The 20,335-nt window shown below is 44.5% G+C and overlaps 1 protein-coding gene across 1 annotated transcript in view; it reads right to left on the bottom strand.

The window, feature by feature from the left end:
• Nucleotides 1-266: 266 nt before the first annotated feature.
• Nucleotides 267-20,335, bottom strand: part of LOC139251193 (aldo-keto reductase family 1 member C15-like) — a 128,102-nt gene continuing 108,033 nt past the window's right edge. The window contains exons 8-9 of the mRNA XM_070873164.1: nt 4,733-4,815; nt 267-455 (exon numbers count right to left, since the gene is read on the bottom strand). Coding sequence (XP_070729265.1) covers nt 413-455; nt 4,733-4,815 — 126 coding nt within the window. The 3' untranslated portion in view covers nt 267-412. The remainder of the gene's footprint in view (nt 456-4,732; nt 4,816-20,335) is intronic.

The raw sequence follows: 20,335 nt of genomic DNA, 5'->3' as shown, positions 1-20,335 counted from the left end.
ATTGGATTTGGCTGTAAGACAGCCTGCCAGCACTCATTGTCAAAGATCACACATGAAGAATGGCCATTTGGATCAAGTACCAGAGGGATCTCTTTCCATGTAAATGTACTGCAGTAAGACTCAACACACTCAGGAAGGGAAAGGGGAAAAGGAGCAGAGAATGTTTTAGTTGGGGTGGGGGCGAGAAAGAGGAAAGGAAAGAGCGAGAACATGATAGATAATTAGTTCACCGAGCAATATTAAATAATAACACTTCCCATGAGGTGTCCAGTAATGCTCAGATTTTATTTATTTTGATCCAAGTAATGTATCTGCTGCCAGGACTCGGTCATGTTCCTGACCTGTCCAGTCGGTCTTGTAAATTTTAGCAAAGTTGCATCATTATTGAGACATCCTTCTGGTGCGGAGCTCATTAATATTCATCATGGAATGGATAGTTGGGGTGATCAATCAACCTGAAATGGAACAGAAAAACAGGAATGCAACCAAAGATGCTTAAAGTGATTACAATATTTTTTGGAAAATCTCACAGGAGCTTTGTCACACCTGCTAAACACTTTACAGCAGGAGGCACTAGATAACAATCAAGAATCCGAACTTACACAACAAGGAGCTGGTACAGAGCAGGAAAGTCCCCTGTCCAGATAAATCCATCTAGACCAGGGATTGATCTCAATCAGGGTCAGAGTATTGCTTTCATTGACTTCAATACCCTGGGTTACAGAGTGGTAAAAGTTTTCTGGTGTCTTCCTTTCTGGATACTCAGTGATTGCTTGAAGTGCTGAAAACATGGTCACTTTGGAGTAAAGTTTGTTTGATGATGATGTGCCGGACAATGGGAAATTCAAACAGTTACACATCTGTGGTAGACTCAGTATTTGGATACCTGAGCTCGGCAGGCTCACAGTATTCCAGGGCAGAGAGATTGACCATTCAGCCTGGCTTATTGGGACCTGGAAGGATAGATGTGTTACTGAGAGCTGGGGAGTTCTTCTCACTGAAACCCAATGTCCCAATGGAAGATGGTAGGTCCTCATGGTTCAATAATGGGGAGCTTATTCCATGCCCCTGCTCTTTCCTGCTCTCTGAAGCTCAATTATTCCTGCTTGTCACACCTCCGCGTCTTAAAAAATCTCCTTTAGCTTTCCCTAACATACTGTCTTTCCCTTTTTCTCTTTCTCGATGGGCACTCTTTTCCTCAAAATCCATCTGTATGTGGCAAGTGCTGCACAAATGTAGTTTACTGTTGAAATTTACCTGTGCTTCGTGGCAGTAAGGTGTACAGTTTAGTTAGATTAACTTCAGCAGTACCCCTGAACCTTGCTTGGCCCACGTTGCCTGGGCTTGGGTAAGCAGAGTTTGTCCTGTTAGAGAGAGGATCCACACCCCATCAGCAAAACACAAAATGTATTGACATATACTTCTCATTAGTTGGGTGACAAGTTTCCACAGGTGTCAAACACTCAAAATGCATATGTGGATCCAAGACGAGACTGATGCCCCACAGTAAAATATTCTGTTACTCTCTAAGCTTGCACATTAATAATAGCTGTTTGGGCACAATTAAAGGGTGACCGCATGGGACCATACCACAACAAGGAGTCAATAGAGGAGGAGGGAGGAAAACTCGGAGGAAATAAAAGGAATAATGATCTTCTCCCTCCCTAGCCCTAATGAGCTGTGGCCAATAATCGTATCTATCGCCACCCCATCCGAGATCAGCTGTGGTTCAGTGGGCAGCACTCTCGCCTCTGAGTCAGAAGGTTGTGGGTTCAAGTCCCACTCCAGGGACTTGAGCACAAAAATATCTAGGCTGACACTCCAGTGCAGTGCTGCAGGTGCACTGTCGGATGAGACATTAAACCTGCTCTCAAGTGAGCGTAAAAGATCCCATGACACTATTTTGAAGAGCAGGGGAGTTATCCCCGGTGTTTTGGCCAATATTTATCCCTCAATCAACATAAGAAAAAAAAAAATTATCTGGTCATTATCATATTGCTGTGTGTGGGAGCTTGCTGTGCACAAATTGGCTGCTGCGTTTCCTACATTACAACAGTGACTAAACTCCAAAAGTACTTCATTGGCTGTATGGTACTTTGAGACATCCGGTGGTCGTGAAAGGAGCAATATAAATCCAAGCCTTTCCTTTCTTTAGCTGACTGCACAAATCAGGTTGAACGGAATAGGAGAGACAAACAAGCAAAATTAGTAGTAATAATTAGGTGGCATGAAGTTTCGGTTTTCGGTCCATAGAATCACATATGGGAGTTCTCCAGTTTTTAGGTTCTGAGAAAGAAATGAATTAGAGGATACTGTGAGACGATTTCTGATTTCAGTATGGTGAGGAAGTGTGCAGCTGTCACATTTATTGGATTTCTGACCTTCTGGCCACAGAAGAACTTTAATTTTATTAAATTAATTCGGTTAATTTCAGCTAAAATAATTTTATGTAGTGTTTTTCACACCCTCAGGATGTTCCAAAGTGCTTCAGTCAATGAAATGTAGTCACTATCGTAGTGGAAATGTGGCAACCTATTTGCGCAGATCATTCCTTATATGAAGCAGAAGGAAACAGTGGATGTAAAATGTTGTATGCAAGTGAAGCAGTCAAAGGCGAGAGTTTTTAAGGCAGGCTTTTGAAAGAAAGGTGGGATTTAGTGACAGAATGCAGGGGGCCTCAGGGGCAAGAAGTTGAAGAAAAACAATCAATTGTGGAATGGAGATATCGCAAAACAAGTATTACCTAGAACTGGAGGAGCAGGATTAAAAAATATATACATTTACAGGAGGTAGGTGACGCTGACAAAGCAGCACTCGTATATTCGTAGTTGCTCTGAGGTCATACTGAAGACGCTGCCTTTTTGAAACACTGCAGTCCTTCTTGTGATGGTGCTCCCGTGATAGTGCATTCCAGGAACATTGATGTACATCCAAGTTAGCATGGTGAATAACTTGAAAGATGGTGTTCCCATGGCACTGCTGCTGTTGTCTTCAGTGGTAGAGGTCACAGAGATGGGAGTTGGTATCAATGCAAATTTGGTAAGTTGCTGCAGAGCATACTGTAGATTGTGCACATGTACAGTGCTCCAGAGGTGGAGGTAGCAGATAGTCAGTGGCATGGAACCTGATCAAGTGGACTGCTTTGTCCTGGATGTTGTTTAAGCTTTGCGTATTGTTGCATGAGTGGTGAATTTTCCATCAGACCGCTGAGTTGAACCTTGTAGCTGGTGGAGAAGTTTTGTGGAGTCAGGTGGTGAGCCACTCGTCAGAGTACCTTGCCTCAGCCCTGCTCTTTTCGTCACAGATCTGGTCCAGTTAAATTTCTGGTCAGTGGTGATTCCCAATATGTTAATGGTGGGGGACCTGACCAAGATAACATTGTTGGAAGATCAGGGGGAAGTGGTTGGGAGTTTTGTTATTGGAGTTAGCACTTGTGTGGCATGAAAGTTACCCATCAGCCAAAGTTGGATGTTATTCAACTCCTGTTGTAGGCCAGCATGAGCTACTGCACAATTAGGAGTTGTGAATGTAGCTGAACACTGGAATTTTCAGAGAACGGCCCCACTTCTGAGTGCACAGATATATGGCTGGAGGAGAACTCAAGGCCGATTGCAGAAAGGCTTTGAAGGAATTTGAAGGCGAGGTTCTTGGAAGTTAATTTATTGGATACAGAGAACAAGTGGTGTTTGGCAAAATCAGGGATGATAGGAATGTGAGACAACTTGGTAAAACTAAGATGGTCTGCAGATATGCAACCTCCCAGCCTAGACATCCCTACAGAGCTGATTCAATGGATTATCAAAGTTCCTAGCAAAGCGTACAATTGGTGTCAGAGTGCCACCTAGTTTTGCCTAATAGCAGGTCTGCCCAGGGCTTGGTGCTCGGCCCATTTCCTGTTCTTCACTTAAGCCAATGACATTCCAATACCTGAACGAAGGACTCGTGTTCGCTCAGTTTGCTGCTATTAGCATTTGGGTATCCTTCATGAACTCAAATAGCATCAGAAATGCTGATGATACGGAGGAATGGTCGTGCCAATGGTGAATTTTGCTGAACCTCAAAATCAATGCATGGTATACTCCGAAAGAAACCAGTCCAAGAAACACGATGTGAGGATTGAATTCATGGCAAGACCAGTTAAAAGCAGAAGTTCGTGGTCATAACTTTCCAGAAGAACATGACTTGGACACATGGGTGACATCAGTTTCAGGGCATTAGCCCATGTGTCCTTTGTGATCAGAACAGAGTAAACCCCAGAACTTACCTTGGACTGCACAAAGCTACATCCACCAAATCCTGGAACGTGGCCATCCAGCCTGTTGCGCAGCAAGTTATCTACAAACAATCCAGAACTGAGCACCAAGGGCAAGATATCACCCACCACACTTTAGTTGCTTAACCTATGTGGGTTCCAAATAATGGAAGCAAGGCTTCTGAGATTCCAGCAGGGCACATGGACAAGGTGAGAACTATTCTATCACTGTCCATGCTGATTTAATCACAGAAGATTCTATGTTCTCCCCTATTACTAGCTAAGAAAGTGACACTGAAATCCGCACGTCAGAACAGATCTATAAATTTCAGAATGTCCAATATAAAAAGGATGTGAAGTATCCTGAGCAAGCTCCCAATAGTACTACCAATGACAACTAAAGCACACTCCCTGCCATGGTAGGGACTCTTACATTAAGGATCACAGCACAACAATTAGACACATTTGTCTATTACTTACGTTTCTTCAGTTACATAGCGGCAGTTTTTGTTTATTCCATCAATCCTTTTCATGTCCTCATCTGTCAGACAGAAGTCAAAGATCTGCAACAGTATAGAGAGAGATGTTCTCATATTCAGATTTGGAAATCGCTGCACTTCCTTTGCTATTGCACAGCAATCCTTGGGGACGTTATATTTTATATGTATGACGCATGATTCTATCATCAACCTCCTTAACACAGCAACATCCAGCCTCCCCAATAGTTCTGTTGGTAAACTAGAATCATAGAACGATACGGCACAGAAAGAGGTCATCTGACCCCTCGTGTCTTGCCAGCCCTTTGGTAGAGCTCTCCAATTAGCCCCACTCCTCTGCTCTTTCCCCATAGCCCTGTAAATGTTTTCCCTTCAAGTATTTATCCAATTCTCTTTTGAAACTATTGAATCTGTTTGGCCGTGCTTTCCAGATTACAACTTGCTGTGTAAAAATGCTACCTCATATTGCCTCTGGTTCTTTTGCCAATCACCTTAAATCTGTGTCCTCTTGGTTACTGACCCTTCAGCCACTGGAAACGGTTTCTGTTGGCATTATGGACCCCGGTTAATTCAGCTTCTGAAAGGGGTTAATGGTTAATTATTCTGTTATACTCATAATAAATGGTCAGACCGAGTACTGTGTGTAATGAGCAAGTGTGACCTTCGCTCCTTTATTGTAGTTGCAGAGTGCAGGTACCTCGTGTGTGGCCTGCTTATATACTGTACTCCCAAGGGATGCTGGGATCCCTTGGGACTCCAACTGGTAGACCCTCTAGTGGACAGGTGTGATGTAGGATACAAGGGGTTAAATACACAACATCACTCCCGTGTGAAGTCAACAATACACTTATTTACAAGGTGAGACGATCTGGGGCTTTGCACTTCCTTGTCGATTGTCTCAGTACAAATGTTGGTGTGGTTGGGTTGGTCAGTTCTTCATTGGGCTGTTGGGCAGCCGGCCTTGCCGGGCTGCTGGGGATGGTGAGTTCTGTTTCATGGTCAACTGTGATGTCAGTTGCCACTTGTGTGTGTGTTGGAAGGTCAAAGTTGGTGGTGTCTTCTTCGGGTTGTACGTAGCTGTCGGTGAACCGCAATTTAATTTGGTCCAAGTGTTTTCTGTGTGTTTGTCCTTTGGTCAGTTTGACCTGAAATACCCCTCTTTTTGGGACTATGTCCATAATTGAGCACAAACACAGGATCATTGATCTCAATATCACGTGACAAGTTTGCGCAGTCATGGTACACACTCTATTGATGTTGCTTGTCCTTCACGTGATCATGTCGATCAGGGTGGACCAGAGAGAGCCTTGTTTTAAGCGCCCTTTTCATGAGCAGCTCGGCTGGGTGTATCTCTATGAGTGAGTGGGGTCTGGTGCAGTAGCTGAGCAGTACTTGGGACACCCGGGTCTGCAGGGAGCCTTCCGACACGCATTTCAAGCTTTGCTTGATGGTCTGAACTGCCCGTTCTGCCTGGCTGTTGGATGCGGGCTTCAATGGCGCAGATGTGACATGTTTGACCGCGTTGCGGGTCATGAATTCGGCACTTGTGAAGCACGGGCCATTGTCACTGACTAGGACATCAGGCAGGCCGTGCGTGGCAAACATAGCTCTTAAGACTTTCAATGGTGGCCGTGGACGTACTTCCAGACATTATTGCACATTTAATCCATTTTGAGTACGCATCCACGGCAACCAAAAACATTTTTCCAAGGAATGGTCCTGCATAGTCTACATGGATCCTCGACCACTGTTTGGATGGCCAGGACCATAAACTTAGCGGTGCCTCTCTGGATGCATTGCTCAACTGAGAGCAAGCATTGCACTGGCGTACACATGATTCTAAATCTGAGTCGATGCCTGGCCACCACACATGGGATCTAGCTATGGCTTTCATCATCACGATGCCCGGGTGGGTGCTGTGTAGTTCCCCAATAAATGTTTCTCTGCCTTTCTTGGGCAAGATCACACGATTGCCCCCCAAGAGACAGTCCACCTGCAGGGACAGCTCATCTTTGCGTCTGTAGAATGGCTTAATCGCTTCCTGCATCTCCACTGGGACACTGGACCAGTTCCTATGGAGGACACAGTTTTTTTTTTTACCAGGGCCAGTAAAGGATCCAGGTCTGATCTGGCGGGCCATAACAGGGAATTTCTCGTTCTCAAATGCCTCCATGACCCTAAGCAAGTCCGCTGGCTGTGCCATTTCCACCCCGGTGGTGGGCAACGGTGGCCAATTGAGAGCATCTGCGCAGTTCTGTGTGCCTGGTCTGTGGCGAATTAGATAGTTGTGTGCCGACAGCGTGAGTGCCCATCTTTGGATGCGGGCAGAGGCATTGGTATTGATCCCTTTGCTCTCCGAGAATAGCGATATGAGCAGCTTGTGGTCTATTCCAAGTTCGAACTTGAGGCCAAACAAGTACTGGTGCATTTTCTTTACCCCGTAAATGCACACCAGAGCCTCTTTTTCAACCATGCTGTAGGCCTTTTCGGCCTTGGACAAACTCCTGGATGCACACGCAACCGGTTTCAAAATTTCCAATTTATTAGCCTGTTGTAACACACACCCAACACCGTATGACGACGCATTGCAAGCTAACACTAGTCGTTTACGTGGGTTATACAGGACAAACAGTTTGTTAGAACACAGTAAAGTTCTGGCTTTCTTAAAGGCAGCCTCGTGTGAATTTCCCCCATACCCAGTCGTCTCCTTTGCGCAGTAGCGCATGCAGGGGTTCTAGTAGGGTGCTTAACCCAGGTAGGAAATTACCGAAGTAGTTAAGGAGTCCCAGAAACGCCCGCAGCTCTGTCACGTAGCGTGGTCGCGGTGCGTTCTTGATGGCCTCCATCTTGGTGTCGGTGGGTCTGATGCTGTCTGCTGCGATCCTTCTTCCTCAGAATTCGACGTCCTGTGCCAGGAAAACACACTTCGAGCGTTTCAACCTGAGCCTCACATGATCCAACCGACTAAGAACCTCCTCCAGGTTCTTCAAGTGCTCCATGGTGTCCCGACCTGTAACCAATATGTCGTCCTGGAAGACCACTGTGCAAGGAACCGACTTTAGCAGGCTGCAACCAACCGAATCTCGAAAGGGTGCCGGTTGTAAATAAATAGACCTTTATACGTGTTGATGCAGGTGAGGCCCTTCAAAGACTCCTCCAGCTCCTGCGTCATGTAGGCCAAAGTCAGGTCCAACTTGGTGAATGTCTTCCCTCCAGCCAAGGTCGCAAATAGGTCGTCTGCCTTGGGTTGCGGATATTGGTCCTGCAGCGAAAAACGGGTAATTGTTACTTTATAGTCACCACAAATTCTAACTGTACTGTCCTCCTTGAGTACCAGAACAATCGGAGGTTCTTCATGAGGCCATAAGTAGTGGCCCCACAGACAGGTAAGAGGATCGTCCTTCATTTGGTCGTGTTCTCGTCCCCTTCCAGCTCGTTGGCTACGAAGTATTGGTCGAGTTTTTCCACAAAGGCCTCCCAATCATCCCCAGTATGTCGACTGTTCTTTGCATTTTCGAGCGGTTCGTTACCCCTTAGCCAATTGTTATTCTAATAATAAATGGTCAGACCGAGTACTGTGTGTAATGAGCAAGTGTGACCTTAGCTCCTTTATTGTAGTTCCAGAGTGCAGGTACCTCGTGGGTGGCCTGCTTATATACTGTACTCCCAAGGGATGCTGGTTACAAGGTGTTATAACACATTCGATATAGGGAAAAATGTGGTTAATATCATGAGAGAGACACACACACACACAGGGACAGATTTCACTTAGCAACAGCTGGTGGTTTATAACTAACCAGCCTTCGATATTTATAATTCTTCTAAATTTAAAATATTGGGCCCAAGTTTCGGACCGCGCCGCACCTAGAATGGCGTAGCCCCGACCTGGACGCCCGTTTTTCGCGCCACAAAAAATCTTCCAGATTCTCCGGCTCCCTGCAGGTCGTTTGCAGCTCGGCGCGGCACAGCACGAGCTGTGGGGGGCGGAGCCAGGTCCCTGCACTGAAAACAGTGCCGGGACCTCTGCACATGCGCGCTACAGTGGGCGCGTATGTGCAGTAGCTCCAGACGCCCAAAACTATGTGGGAGGGGCCCAAAGCACGCAGCCCCGAGCCCTGGCCGAATGGCCTCACTGGGGCTGCGTGCAGAAGGCTCCTCCCACGCCCAGCTCCTGCTTCCTCCGGACCGGACCCGACTTGACTCCAGCTCCCACCCCCCACGCCACCTACCTGTCAATCCAGTAAGTCCTGTCTCTCTGTCTTCTCCACCCCGTCTCCCCCCACCCCCCTCTTCCTCCCCCCACCCCCCTCTTCCTCCCCCCCACTACACCCCCTCTCCTCCACCCCTTGCTGTCAGAAACACAGACACTGACAGACAGAGAGTGAGAGACACAGACAGACAGAGATAGAGACACTAACAGAGACACACGGGGGGGGGGGGGGCTATCCCAGCACGCTGTTGGAGGACTCCCGGTGCTGCAGTCAGTAAGTAGAAAATGTTTTATTTATTGATTTTTTAAAAAATGTATTTTTTAATTTTTTTTGATTGATTTATTGGTTGATTTATTGATGTATTTATCATTTATTATTGATGATGACTCTTTTTGTCAAATTGAACTGTTTAATGTTTGTAAACTTCCCTTTAAACTCCCCCACCCTCCCCCCCCATTCCCCCATTCCCTACGCCTGATTTTCTAAAGTGTAGACAAGGTTTTTTCGAGCGTACAAAAATCTTCACTTACTCCATTCTAAGTTAGTTAGGAGTAAGTTTTCACTGACGAAACTTTGAAAACAGGCGTAAGTGGCCGGACACGCCCCCTTTTGAAAATAAAATTCTGTTCCAAAGTGAAACTGTTCTAACTGACGAGAACTGAAGCAAACTAAATGCCGAGAATTTGAATTTCTAAGATACTCTGTTCTACACCAGTTGCTCCAAAAAATCAGGAGCAACTGAGGCCGAAACTTGGGCCCATTGTTAGGATAAGAAAAGTCGAGAGAGAAGTGGTTTATGCTTACACAGCCAAGTCATGATGTTGTGTGCTTTAGATGCAGACCTGTGTCTCAACTATGCAATAGCCAAAGACTACCATTTTAGGTATGCCTGTTCGATAAGAAGAGTGCATAAATGTAAACCTTTTCCTTTATTCAATAGCACAGAGATACCCTTGCCTAGATATACCTTGCTCTGTGACTATACTGCGCTTGTAAATTGCTTTTTATGCTGAAATTAAAGAATAAAATGATTATAACCAGAAGACTGAATTCATTACTGCTCAAGTGAACAAACAGAACCTGGGGCCCAAGTTTCCACACGATAAAAAACGGGCGCCCCTCCGAGCTGGGCGCCCGTTTTTCGCGCCTAAAACGGCGCCTGAAAAAAAAATGCGCGATTCTGTAGCGCCCTGCAGCTCCTTGTCTGTTTGGCGCGGCGCCCAGGGGGGCAGAGCCTATACTCGCGCCGATTTTGTAAGTGGGAGGGGGCGGGTACTATTTAAATTAGTTTTTTTCCTGCCGGCAACGCTGCGCGTGCACGTTGGGGTGTTCGCGCATGCTCAGTGTGAAGGAAACATTGGCACTCGGTCATTTTTGTAGTTCTTTGTAGCTGTTTGGTTTTTGAACATTTTTTAATAAAAGCACATTGCCATCAGTATTGAGAAGGCTGCAGGAAGCCTCAGAAAGTTGAGGCAGCCGTTTCCTGACGACCTCCCCCTTTTGCCGTCGGGAAATGGCTCCTCAATTTCTGAGGCTTCCTGCAGCCTTCTGTCTCCTTCCCTTCCGCCGTCTGGAACGGCTTCCTCCCCCCCCCACCCCCGCTGCTTTCGGTCGGTCGGGCCCGCACTCCCCCCGCTCGGAACGGCTCTCCCCCCCCCCCCCCCCACCCGTTCGGTCGGCGGTCGGTTCCCTCCCTCCCTCCCTCCCTCCCGCCGTCTGGAACGGCTCTCCCCCCCCCCCCCACCCGTTCGGTCGGCGGTCGGTTCCCTCCCTCCCTCCCTCCCTCCCGCCGTCTGGAACGGCTACCGTCCCCCCCCCCACCCCGCGTTCGGGAACGGCTGCCTCATTTTGTTAGCCTTCCTGCAGCATTCTCCCTGCCTGAAGCACTTTCACACAGGTAGGAAGATGGTTTATTTAATCTTTTCTTTGCTTATAAATTTTTTATTCAGGTTGGATTTATTTGTATAATATTTGTATAAGTATAAATAAGGATTTATTATAGAATTTAATGACTTCCCTTCCCCCCCCCGCCCCCCACCTCGTTCTGGACGCCTAATTTGTAACCTGCGCCTGATTTTTTTAATGTATAGAACAGGTTTTTTCATTCTACAAAAATCTTCACTTGCTCCATTCTAAGTTAGTTTGGAGTACGTTTTCACTGTGGAAACTTTCAAATCAGGCGTCAGTGGCCGGACACGCCCCCTTTTGAAGAAAAAAATTCTGTTCCAAAGTGGAACTGTTCTACCTGACTAGAACTGCAGAAAAAAAAATGTGGAGAATTGCGATTTCTAAGATAGTCCGTTCTCCACCAGTTGCTCCTAAAAATCAGGCGCAAATCATGTGGAAACTTGGGCCCTTTGTTTTAAGATAACAGTTTCTCCTTATTTACTCTCATATAAACGGTTCATAATTTTGAATGCCTCTTATCAATTCTCCTCTTAACTTTCTCTGCCCCAAGAACCACCACCCCTGCTTATTCAGTCTCTACATAACTGAAATCTCTTCTGCACCCTCTCTAAGGTCTTGACATCCTTCCAAAAGTGTGGTGCCCAGAATTGAGCCCCAACCAGCGTTTAGTAAAGATTTAGCATACTTGTGTAATCTGGCTCTATTAATAAAACCCAGGATCCCATATGCTTTTTTAACAGCCTTCTCAACTTGTCTTGTCACCTTCAAAGCTTTGTGTACATACACCCCCAGGCCTCTCTATTCCTGCACCCCTTTTTAAATTTTACCCTTTTGTTCTTATTGCATCTCGTCATTGTTCCTACTAAAATTTATCAATTCTCTGCGTTAAATTTTATTTGCTCATTTCATAGGATATAAACGACACAGAAACAGACCATTTGGCCCAACCAGTCCATGCCAGTGTTAATGCTCCTTTTGAGCCTCCTTCCCTCATCTAAATCTATCAGTATAACCCTCTATTTTGTAATATATAGTTACACCTAGTGGACTACTGTGCTAATTGCTGTTTACAAGAATAAAACAAGGAATGGACCCAGCTTGGAGTCTGCGTATTGTGATGATGTAGAGAATATACCATATTGGCGACGGGATTTCTAGATACCCTGGCTGAAATTCTTGTTGGTGGATGATTCCAGCCAAACAATAGAGAGAAGAGAGAGGTCCTCTCTGTTGCAGAGCAGCTAAAAATCCAGCACACTTGGTTGAATTGAAGAGTCCAGATGGCCGTACCTCTGGGAATAGGGGGCCTGGGTGAATTCCATTGCGATTGAGAGACTTTGAGCATACGTGGAGTGGCTAGAAATGTTTTTCACCGCAAATAGTATCATCGAAGACCCCGATGATGAAAACTGTAACCGGTTGGAAAGAAAACGGGCTATTTTCCTGACTGAAGCAGGCCCCAAGGTGTATGAAACCCTGATAAATGTGCTTGTTCCCGTCAAGCCAAAGGACACATCCCCTTACGGAGATTCTAAGCAAGTTAGAATAGCACTACAGTCCTGAGCCCCTGGAAATTGCTGAAAGTTATCATTTCGGAATATGAGATCAGTTAACTGATGAGTGTATCAGTGAGTACATTGTAGCATTAAAAAAGTTATCCATTCACTATCATTTTGGAAACTTTCAGGACCGAGCATTGTGTAACCGCTTTGTTTGAGGGATGAAAAATGAAGCAATGAGGAGGACGTTGTTGACAACCTCTACCTTGACTTTTGATTTAGCTTATCAGACAGCTATGTCGGACATGACCGATCAATATTCCTGAGAATTTCGTACCATTTCCAGTCGTCAGACAACCGAGGTAAATCGCCTGCAGGTTAAAAGAAAAAGGCAGTTGGGCCCCAAGACCTCAGCAACTGGCAATGGTAACAGAACATTGAAATCATGCTATCGGTGTCTGGGACAAGACATTGATCAAAGTTGTCCATATGTGAAGGCAGAGCGTTTCTTCTGCTAGAAAACTGGGCATCTCACGAAGACATGCTGACGGAAGAGTAAACCAGCCTTCAAGGCTACAAGTAGAAATCCCCAGAGACTACAGAGCATTTAAGAAAAACAACAGGACGAGGAGGTTTTGGAGATATACATCATCAAGAGTACAAAGGTATCTAACGGCGATTTGAAAAGTATCATCCAAGTAGATGTTGCAGGAACCAGGATACCCATTTAAATCGACACTGGTGTATCCGTGAGCGTAGTATCGGAATCGCTATATCTCAACAAATTGCGTGATTTCCCAAGGTAGAGCTGCGAGGCTACTCAGGAGAGCAAATTCCTGTGGTAGGTCGTATCACTCTACCAGTGAAATACAAGGATCAATTTCAGTGCTTGCCTCTTTTAGTGGTGGCAGAAGGCTTACTAGGTAGAAATTGGTTGGGATCACTGAAGCTGGATTGGAATTAGATTTTGCATGTTGAAACGAGATTTGCGTTGAAGGATGATGTCATCAAGAAGTATCTGAAGGTATCCTGCGAAACAGGCAGTCCGATCCTCGGCTTCAAGGCGAATGTCAGGTTACAGACGTCGTTAGACCAGTTTACTGCAAGCCACGTCCCGTACCAAATGCACTCAAGGAGAGTTGAACAAGAACTCAAAAGATGAAATATTATCTCTAAGATAGATCTATGTAATTGGGCTACACCCATTGTTATTGTACCTAAGTCAGATGGTAAGGTAAGGTTGTGTGGTAATTATAAAGTAACCGTAAACCAGGTCCTAGAGGGTAATCTCCCCAATACATTGCTAAATGTAGAAGATTTGTTCACAATGCTGACAGGTGGTCAGATCTTCTCAAAGTTTGATTTTACAAATGCCTATTTACAACCTGAACTAGATGAGGAGTCCAAGTCATGCTTGACTATAAATACTCATCTTGGCCTATATCAATTTAATAGGCTACCATTTGGAGTGTCTTCCGCCCCCACCATATTTCAAGGGGCGATGAACCAGATTCTGCAAGGCATTGAAGGTGTAGTATGTTTAGATGACATACTCATTTCAGCACCAAACAAGCAAATTCATTATAACATATTGAATGAAGTCCTCAAACAGCTAGAGAAGCACAGCTAGAGTACAAGTGACTGCTCGCAAGTGTGAGTTATTTCAAAACTCAGTGGCGTACTTAGGGCACAGAGTAGACAAAGATGGTTTACATCCAACCAAGGGAAAGCTGGATGCAATTAAAAATGCACCCACTCCCAAGAATGTCACTGAACTTAGATCATTTTTGGATCTTTTGAACTATTATGGGAAGTTCCTACCAAATTTAGCTACAGTGTTACATCCACTGAATGGATAACATATCTAAGGAGATCAAGCTAGCATATGACACCTCTCCGTATGGAGTTGGGGCAGTGATCCCTCATGTACTATGTAGTGGGGAAGAGAGACCAATTGCTTTTGCTTCACGCACTCTCAGTGCCAGAGAGTAATTATGCATAAATCGAAAGGCAAGCTTTGGCTTTAATATTTGGGGTCAAGAAATTCTACAAATACTTGTATGGTCATAAGTTGACCATCGTTACAGACCATAAGCCCCTGACTGCAATCCTTCATCCAAAGTCCCCAGATCCACCTTTAGCTGCAGCCCGAATGCAGAAATAGGCTTTGATTTTATCAGCATATATGTATGACATTGAGTAGACGATCAGCTGATTACAGTAGTGTTGATGCTAAGTAGGTTGCCATCCCCAACACAAGTAACACCAATAGCTAAGAAATGTTGTATTTTTCATACAATGATGAACTGCCAGTCACAACTGAAGAGATTGGTAGAACAACCAAACTGACCCAGTTATGTCAAAGGTATATGATTACATCGCAAATGGCTGGTCAAACCATGTATCAGAGAAAGATATTCATCTATACTTCGTTCATAGGAATGAATTGTCTGAGGATAAAGATTGTATCATGTGGGGTGCAACAAAATTCCCCCAAAAATTTAGGTCCAAACTATTAGATCTTCATGACCAGCACCTGGGACTGTACTTGACCAAGAGTTTTTGCACACAGTTACTTATGGTATAAAGATATAGAGTACATAGTTAGCCACTTTTTAAAAAAGGAGGGAGAGAGAAAACAGATAATTATTGACAGGTTAGCCTAACATCGGTAGTGGGGAAAACGTTGGAATCAATTATTAAAGATGTAATAGCAATGCATTTGGAAAGCAGTTACAGCAAGTCAGCATGGATTTACGAAAGGGAAATCAAGCTTGACAAATCTTCTGGAATTTTTTTTAGGATGTAACTAGTAGAGTGGACAAGGGAGAACCAGTGGATGTGGTGTATTTGGACTTTCAAAAGGCTTTTGACAAAGTCCCACACAAGAGATTGGTGTGCAAAATTAAAGCACATGGTATTGGGGGTAATGTACTGACGTGGATAGAGAATTGGTTGGCAGACAGGAAGCAGAGAGTTGGGAGAAACGGGTCCTTTTCAGAATGGCAGGCAGTGACTAGTGGAGTGCCGCAGGGCTCAGTGCTGGGACCCCAGCTATTTACAATATACATTAATGATTTGGACGAAGGAATTGAATGCAATATCTCCAAAGTTTGCAGATGACACTAAGCTGGGTGGCAGTGTGAGCTATGAGGAGGATGCTAAGAGGCTGCAGGGTGACTTGGACAGGTTAGGTGAGTGGGCAAATGCATGGCAGATGCAGTATAATGTGGATAAATGTGAGATTATACACTTTGGTGGCAAAAACAGGAAGGTAGATTATTATCTGAATGGTGACAGATTAGGAAAAGGGGAGGTGCAACGAGACCTGGGTGTCAGTCATTGAAAGTTGGCATGCAGGTACAGCAGGCAGTGAAGGCGGCAAATAGCATGTTGGCCTTCATAGCGAGAGGAATTGAGTATAGGAGCAGGGAGGTCTTACTCTGGTTGTACAGAGCCTTGGTGAAGCCATACCTTTAATATTGTGTACAGTTTTGGTCTCCTAATCTGAGGAAGGACATTTTTGCTATTGAGGGAGTGCAGCGAAGGTTCACCAGACTGATTCCGGGGATGACAGGACTGACATATGAAGACTGGATCGACTAGGCTTATATTCACTGGAATTAAGAAGAATGAGAGGGAACCTCATAGAAACATCTAAAATTCTGACGGGATTGGATAGGTTAGATGCAGGAAGAATGTTCCCCAAGTTGGGGAAGTCCAGAACCAGGGGTCACAGTCTAAGGATAAGGGGTAAGCCATTTAGGACCGAGATGAGGAGAAACTTTTTCAGAGAATTGTGAACCTGTGGAATTCTCTACCACAGAAAGTTGTTGAGGCCAGTTCGTTAGATATATTCAAAAGGGAATTAGTGTGGCCCTTACGGCTAAAGGGATCGAGGGGTATGGAGAGAAAGCAGGAATGGGGTACTGAAGTTGCATGATCAGCCATGATCATATTGAATGGTGGTGCAGGCTCGAAGGGCTGAATGGCCTACTCCTGGATCTTCTATGTTACAACATGTCAATCGGTGAGCAAGAAACCATGGAAATGGCCTCCCAGGGTGTGGCAAAGGTTATATCTCGATTGCGCTGAGCTAGGAGGACAGCAACTGTTCATTGTTATTGATAGCCATGCGAAGTGGGTCGAGGTGTTTCCAATGTGGAAAATAACAAGTAAAACACTAGACAATTTTCTTCATATGGCCTACCAGAAGAGATTATTTCTGATAATGGGCCGCAATTTTGTTCAGAAGAATTTGCAAGAGTTCACGAGCAAAAATGGTGTGAAACGTACCAAGGTCCTACCGTACCACCCTGCTTCAAATGGTGCAGCAGAGCGCACAGTCCATATTGTAAAATGTGCCATCATCAAACAAATGTTGCATTCAAATCCGAAGAGACAACAATTGTCGTTGGGCCACAAATTTAGCTAATGAACCAGATTCTCGTTGTTAAAACCAAACTTGGCACAGTCCGTAGAAGAGAAAGAATTAAGACAGAAAGAGAATCATGATAGAGGTAGAGAAAAGTGTGAAATTTAATCAGAAGGAGAGAGTGAAGAACCATCACCATAAATGTTTAAAGTGGTTACCAGGAAGGGTGTTGAAGATATAACATAAGAACATAAGAATTAGGAACAGGAGTAGGTCATCTAGCCCCTCGAGCCTGCTCCGCCATTCAACAAGATCATGGCTGATCTGGCCGTGGACTCAGCTCCACTTACCCGCCCGCTCCCCGTAATCCTTAATTCCCTTATTGGTTAAAAATCTATCTATCTGTGACTTGAATACATTCAATCAGCTAGCCTTAACTGCTTCCTTGGGCAGAGAATTCCACAGATTCACAACCCTCTGGGAGAAGAAATTCCTTCTCAACTCGGTTTTAAATTGGCTCCTCCGTATTTTGAGGCTGTGCCCCCTAGTTCTAGTCTCCCCGACCAGTGGAAACAACCTGTCTGCCTCTATCTTGTCTATCCCTTTCATTATTTTAAATGTTTCTATAAGATCACCCCTCATCCTCTGAACTCCAACGAGTAAAGTCCCAGTCTACCTAGTCGACTCAATCTATCATAAGGTAACCCCTCATCTCCGGAATCAGCCTAGTGAATCGTCTCTGTACCCACTCCAAAGCTAGTATATCCTTCCTTAAGTAAGGTGACCAAAACTGCACGCAATACTCCAGCTGTGGCCACACCAATACCCTATACAGTTGCAGCAGGACCTCCCTGCTTTTGTACTCCATCCCTCTCGCAATGAAGGCCAACATTCCATTCGCCTTCCTGATTACCTGCTGCACCTGCAAACTAACTTTTTGGGATTCATGCACAAGGACCCCAGGTCCCTCTGCACCTCAGCATGTTGTAATTTCTCCCCATTCAAATAATATTCCCTTTTACTGTTTTTTTTCCCCCAAGGTGGATGACCTCACACTTTCCGACATTGTATTCCATCTGCCAAACCTTAGCCCATTCGCTTAACCTATCTAAATCTCCTTGCAGCCTCTCTGTGTCCTCTACACAACCCGCTTTCCCACTAATCTTTGTGTCAGCTGCAAATTTTGTTACACTATACTCTGTCCCCTCTTCCAGGTCATCTATGTATATTGTAAACAGTTGTGGTTCCAGCATTGATCCCTGTGGCACACCACTAACCACCGATTTCCAACCCAAAAAGGACCCATTTATCCTAACTCTCTGCTTTCTGTTAGCAAGCCAATTCTCTATTCATGCTAATACATTTCCTCTGACTTCGCGTACCTTTATCTTCTGCAGTAACCTTTTGTGTGGCACCTTATCGAATGCCTTTTGGAAATCTAAATACACCACATCCATCGGTACACCTCTATCCACCATGCTCGTTATATCCCCAAAGAATTCGTTAGTTAAACATGATTTCCCCTTCATGAATCCGTGCTGCGTCTGCTTGATTGCACTACTCCTATCTAGATGTCCCGCTATTTCTTCCTTAATGATAGTTTCAAGCATTTTCCCCACTACAGATGTTAAACTAACCGGCCTATAGTTACCTGCCTTTTGTCTGCCCCCTTTTTTAAACAGAGGCGTTACATTAGCTGCTTTCCAATCCGCTGGTACCTCCCCAGAGTCCAGAGAATTTTGGTAGATTATAACGAATGCATCTGCTATAACTTCCGCCATCTCTTTTAATACCCTGGGATGCATTTCATCAGGACCAGGAGACTTGTCTACCTCGAGTCCCATTAGCCTGTCCAGCACTACCCCCCTAGTGATAGTGATTGTCTCAAGGTCCTCCCTTCCGACATTCCTGTGACCAGCAATTTTTGGCATGGTTTTTGTGTCTTCCACTGTGAAGACCGAAGCAAAATAATTGTTTAAGGTCTCAGCCATTTCCACATTTCCCATTATTAAATCCCCTTTCTCATCTTCTGAGGGACCAACATTTACTTTAGTCACTCTTTTCCGTTTTATATATCTGTAAAAGCTTTTACTTTCTGTTTTTATGTTTTGCGGAAGTTTACCTTCGTAATTTATCTTTCCTTTCTTTATTGCTTTCTTAGTCATTCTTTGTTGTTGTTTAAAATTTTCCCAATCTTCTAGTTTCCCACTAACCTTGGCCACCTTATACACATTGGTCTTTAATTTGACACTCTCCTTTATTTCCTTGGTTATCCCTTCTCTTACCGCCCTTCTTTTTCACTGGAATATATTTTTGTTGAGCACTATGAAAGAGCTCCTTAAAAGTCCTCCACTGTTCCTCAATTGTGCCACCGTTTAGTCTGTGTTTCCAGTCTACTTTAGCCAACTCTGCCCTCATCCCACTGTAGTCCCCTTTGTTTAAGCATAGTATGCTCGTTTGAGACGCTACTTCCTCACCCTTAATCTGTATTACAAATTCAACCATACCGTGATCACTCATTCCGAGAGGATCTTTTACAAGGAGATCATTTATTTTTCCTGTCTCATTACACAGGACCTAAGATCTAAGATAGCTTGCTCCCTTGTAGGTTCTGTAACATACTGTTCTAAGAAACAATCCCGTATGCATTCTATGAATTCCTCCTCCAGGCTACCCAGTGCGATTTGATTTGACCAATCGATATGTAGGTTAAAATCCCCCATGATTTCTGCCGTTCCTTTTTCACATGCCTCCATTATTCCCTTGATTATTGCCCGCTCCACTGTGAAGTTATTATTTGGGGGCCTATAAACTACGCCCACCAGTGACTTTTTCCCCTTACTATCTCTGATCTCCACCGACAATGATTCAACATGTGGTCCTCGCACATATTTGGTCAAGATGTTTGATCATGGGCAGGTTAGGTTTGTTCACATTGATCATATTTTACCTACACATGTAGAAGGAGTTGAAACTTGGAATGATTCGATTATTTCTGACTCATCAGATAGTCTTATTACAAGTACAGTACCAGTAGCAAATCCTACATCAAATGTACTGGAAACAAATCCAAGAGAAAGTCCGAGTCAGGCAGACAAACAGTCTAAAGTTGTAGAGAGTTCAAATGTAGATCAAGGACATTCCTTGGAGGAGAATGTTCCTCAGGATCAGCCTAGAATGAGAGTCTTATGTTCGACACCATGTTTAGAATGTTCTGTTCGAGAGCGAAGGTATCAGAAAACAAGTTTGATTTGTAAATATGGCAAAATATCTTTTGTAATGTACAACCATGCAATTATGTATGATGATTGTTTGTTATAATTATATATTCATTAAGGAGGGAGAAATGTAAGAGCTGCGGAATACCAAAGGGCAGAAAACGCTAGTGGGAGTTGTGTACAGACCACCAAACAGTAGTAGTGAGGTTGGGGATGGCATCAAACAAGAAATTAGGGATGCGTGCAATAAAGGTACAGCAGTTATCATAGACGACTCTAATGTACATATAGATTGGATTAACCAAGTTGGTAGCAATGCGGTGGAGGAGGATTTTCCAGGGGTGTATTAGGGATGGCTTTCTAGACCAATATGAC

The sequence above is a fragment of the Pristiophorus japonicus genome, unplaced genomic scaffold, assembly GCF_044704955.1.
Source record: "Pristiophorus japonicus isolate sPriJap1 unplaced genomic scaffold, sPriJap1.hap1 HAP1_SCAFFOLD_420, whole genome shotgun sequence".
Classification (NCBI taxonomy): domain Eukaryota; kingdom Metazoa; phylum Chordata; class Chondrichthyes; family Pristiophoridae; genus Pristiophorus; species Pristiophorus japonicus.
The sequence above is the reverse complement of the archived record's forward strand: the minus strand, read 5'-3'. Positions and strand labels throughout refer to the sequence as shown.